Source organism: Echinops telfairi, unplaced genomic scaffold (genome assembly GCF_000313985.2).
Source record: "Echinops telfairi isolate 266 unplaced genomic scaffold, ASM31398v2 ScPeMD7_2;HRSCAF=8, whole genome shotgun sequence".
NCBI classification, from domain to species: Eukaryota; Metazoa; Chordata; class Mammalia; order Afrosoricida; family Tenrecidae; genus Echinops; species Echinops telfairi.
The window spans coordinates 4217769-4222004 of record NW_022103898.1 but is presented as its reverse complement, the minus strand read 5'-3'; the positions used below and the strand labels follow the sequence as shown (position 1 = coordinate 4222004).

At 61.4% G+C, this 4236-nt stretch overlaps 1 protein-coding gene across 1 annotated transcript in view; it reads right to left on the bottom strand.

The window, feature by feature from the left end:
- CELSR1 (cadherin EGF LAG seven-pass G-type receptor 1) overlaps positions 1-4236 on the bottom strand; it is a gene marked incomplete at its 5' end in the record, with an annotated part of 123796 nt that overhangs the window by 26566 nt on the left and 92994 nt on the right. The window contains 3 exons of the mRNA XM_045290688.1: positions 101-221; positions 958-1099; positions 3652-3826. Coding sequence (XP_045146623.1) covers positions 101-221; positions 958-1099; positions 3652-3826 — 438 coding nt within the window. The remainder of the gene's footprint in view (positions 1-100; positions 222-957; positions 1100-3651; positions 3827-4236) is intronic.

The window sequence follows — 4236 nt, the reverse complement described above, 5'->3', positions numbered from 1 at the left end:
AGTCTGTGGCTTGCGCATGCACAGAAGCAAGGGGGTGCGTGTGTGCACACGTGTGCGTGCGCGTGCACAGACCCGAGCGGGCTCCGAGGCGGGCGCTCACCTTGCACCGGCACTGCCCGCTGGTCTTGTTGCAGTTGGAGTCAAAGCCCTTGCTGACGGCGCAGTCGCAGGGGCCGCAGACGGGGCTGCCCCACCAGCCTCGGGGGCAAGGCAGGTCGGCTCTGTCAGGAGGAGCCGGCTGGGAGTCAGCTGACGCCCCTCTTCAAGCCTCCCCCCTCCCCCCAGGCCCTGCCCGAGAACCTCCCCTGGCACCCCTAGCTGGCAGCTAGTGCCCGCCCACCCTCCAGGACCCCGGCCATAGGCTCCCTATGAAACAATGGAGGTTGTGAAGCCCTGTGCTTCTCTCATTGTCTAACTCAGAGAGACACACAGGACAAGCCAGCTCCCTGCCATGCCGGCAACACCTGGGCAGCACAGGTGAGCAGCTGTGTCCAGCACCCACCTGCTCGCCAACACGCTGGAGCCTGGCTCCCTGAGCAACCTCCCCATTGTCTCTGGCCATTGTCTCTGGCCTGGTCATGCTGACACGTGGTCCACAGTGTCCCCTCAGAGGGGCTCTGGTCCGGGCTCGTGAAGAGCCAGGAGGACCCACCTGGGAGCCTGGCCCTCTTGCAACAGCCACACCTGTTCTCTGGGGGAGGGGCTGCTCAGGTGGCGGGCTACTGACCCCTGGGCTCCAGTCCACCCCACCAACCGAGTCTTCCTTTCTGATCCCCTTCCTGTGGCAAACAGCGTGGGTGTCATGCCCACCTGGACGCTGTCTGATCTGCCGAGTGTAGCAGTGCATAAAACCCGGCCTTGTTGCTCAGGGTGGCGTGAAGGCCGGCAGTGCACACCCCTCTAGGAGTAGCGGGGCTAGCCAGGTCCCCATAGGAAGGTGCTGGAGCTGAGGCTCACCTGTTCTCACAGTACGGTCCGTAGTGGCCCGGCCCGCACTCACACGCATAGCCCCGGGGGGAGCTGGGCGTGTGCACACAGGCTGACACATGCTCGCAGGGGTTCAGGTGACACACGTCCACACACCTCCGCCCGAAGTATCCTGAGGAGACAAGAGCCAGGCAGCTTGGCATTGCGAGGTCTGAGCCACGGTAGGACAGTCCATAGATTGGCAGAGGAAAGGAGCAGGCTGCCCGAGGCCATGACAGTACCGGGAGCCAGCGGTTGCACCTGGGCCGTAAGTACTAAGGCCCTCAAGGCCACCTGGGGAGGCTGGGGGCTGAGGGACGAGGGACGGGGAGGGACCTGCCACCCTCTGGATTCAGGAATCATCTGTTGTTGCCATTCTGGGAAGGTGGGGGTGCCGGGGGAGATGGGGACCCATCATCCTGGATTTAGGGCCTATCTGCTAGGGCCACCCCAGGCAGGAAGAGAGCCAGGGGAGAAACGAGGGACGATTGATGGGTCTGCTGACAAAGTTCTCAGCACCTCAGAGGTTCAGGGCACCACGTGTACTTTTCAAGCCTCCACCTCACCAGGTGTCAGGCACCTCGGGTGATTAGTTTTCAGAGTGAAGACTGGGGGTCATAGTCTCGTGGGACAACTCGGTCAGAGGGCAATAGCTTAGGGTTTCCCTAGTTCATGGTCTACATCCTAGGCCTGGTGAGTCCCCTCCCCGGTCTTCAACGCTTGTGGGCGGACATCGAAGACCCTCCTCGTGGGGAGCCAGAGAGAAAGGAGAAAACCCCAGCCTCAGAGAAGACCCCAATCTCCAGGACTCACTGTCTCCCTGAGCCACACCCCTCGTCTCCTCTGAGACCCTAAGAACTGAGCCACACCCCTCTTCTCCTGAGACGAAGACCTAGAAGGTTGCCCGGCTGTTCTGATCTGGGCGGCAGAGACCCAGATAGAATGAAGGGAAGAAGTGGGGCAGTATTTCCCTGAGACCCGTGGAATCCCCAGGACCACTGCCCCGAGGCGCTCTGTAAACGCTCCTCGGAAGCCCGCCCACCGCTGGATCACTGTGCGGCTCGGAAAGGGGAGACTGTGATGTCACAGCCAAGGGAGGAGCGACGGAAGCTGTCACGGATTTCCTCTTGCTGGGATCCGCAGTCCGTCCTCGTGGGGCAACAGTCAGGGGGTCAGAGGGCACAGCGCGCTGGGTGAGTCTGCTGCACCAGCCTCCTTGCAGGGTTGGAAAGCAGAGATACGACTCGGAGGACTGACGTGCACCTGACCCCACCATGGTGTTTGCAACGGCCTCGTGTGCGTGTCGAAGTCCGACACACGGAGTACGAAGACCGAAGAGGAACCGTGCACCTGTATTACGATGCTGGAGAAGAACACTGGGAAAACAGACAGCCGGAGGGAAAAGCCAGCGTGCTCCTTAGAAGCAAGGAGGGGGAGACCTCATCTCACGTACTTGGACCGTTGTCAGGAGAGATCAGTCCCTGGACAAGGACGTCCTGCTCGGTAGAGTGGCAGGGCAGCGGGAGAGAGGTCAGGACCGGGTGGTGTGTCCTTACGTGCATGGGGTTGCTATGGGGCGGGGCCGGCTCGATGGCCCTAACAACACGAACCTCGCTGTGAACAGTATGCTCCTTTAGCAGCTCACCTCCACCTGCCCCTATGCCTGTCATTTACTCTGCAGCGAAACCGCCGTCTCAGGCCCCGGACACCCAGAGAGCCGATGCCCAGATGCAACCCGGCGCCTGTCTTTTTCTTCCCGCTGACGATGGTTGGGTGCACGTTCGTGGGGCACACTGGATTCCATTCAATCACCTGTGCACACCTTGTTCTTGATGTGGGTTCCAGACCCCCGGGGGTGACGGCTCTGTGCCCACGTCCTCCCTTCTCAACCTCACCTCGCTGCCGTCGAATCGGTGCCGGTTCCTGGTGACCCCATAGCCCCGGGCGGAGACTGTGACTCTCCACGGGAGGAGAGAGCCCTCTCTTTCGGCCGGTGGCTTCAAACTACTGACTTTTCCGAGAGAGCCCAACACAGAACCGAAGGGCACCACCAGGGCTCCACTTCCGTTCATCCATCTTTCCCGCCCGCTGGTCTGGAGTCATTGATCATTATGAGAAGCACACTCCCGGGGGTGGGGGGTGTGTGTGTGTCACTGTTCACTGGTGAACCTATTGTTGGGCAGAAGGGTGAGATCTGCAGGGGAGGGTGGGGGTGGGGACTCAGACCCTGTCCTGAAGGGAGACGGAGGGTCATAGACTCCAAGTTCCTTCGGTCCCTATCCAGCCGATGAGCTTCATCTTGTTTACACTTTTGCGTTGTGTCCCACAGTTTCCTCCCACTCCATCCGGAATCCCTTTCAGAGGGGTGGGTAGTGGCAGTGGGCACCGCCCAGTTCTTCTGATCTCTGGATGGTGGAGGCTGTGGTGCCCTGGCCCATCAGTCCTCCGGACAGACCCATTGTCACCTGTCACCTTTGATTTGCTCGCCTTCTCTGCTCTGGTGGGGGGAGACCAGGAGCTCTCTCTGAGATGGTAGCCCATAAGGTTTTCTGGCTCCAGCCTCCACTCACCGAGGTGCCATGTAGGGCATTGTCTCTGTGGACTGTGTTGTGCGGCTGACCTAGATGCTCCCCCAAGACCCTTCATTATAGTTCTAGTCTGACAAGCGGATACCGCGGCACCCACCTCTGTCGCAGACGCAGGAGTAGCTGTCCCAGGCGTCTTGGCAGCGGCTATGGGCAGGGCAGGGGCTGGAGGCGCAGGGGCTGGGCAGCTCGCAGCCCTCCTTCACCCTGACCTTGAGGGCATCGTCCATGTTCAGGGTGGCGATGTTGGTGGACGTCTCCCCCATCCTCACTCCCTGGGTCAGAGAGGGTAGTCAGACTCGGGCCCGGGCTTGGGGCCAGGAGAGGCCAGAGGAACAGAGGAGGTCCTGTATGGTCAGCCCCCACCCCCAACTTGTCCCCAGGGTCCTGGGGGTTCTCCCTCTACAAGTGGTGAGCGGCTGGGGGCAGAACGAGCTGGGTGCCAGGGACTGGGCTGGGGCGGGGGTGCATCCCAGCTCGGTCAGGCCTAGGCTTCAGACAAGGAGGGAAGCTGACCCCGTGGAGACAGAGGCTGAGTGATTCCCTGAGAAGGAAATAGGACGAAGGACACTGGGAAGCTCGAGTGGTGGGAGGGCAGTTCCCTGGAGTCCAGGGGCAGCTGGGGAGAAGGGTCCCAGGAAGGGGGTTCTGGGAAGAGGGGATCCCAGGCAAGACATACCGGGTG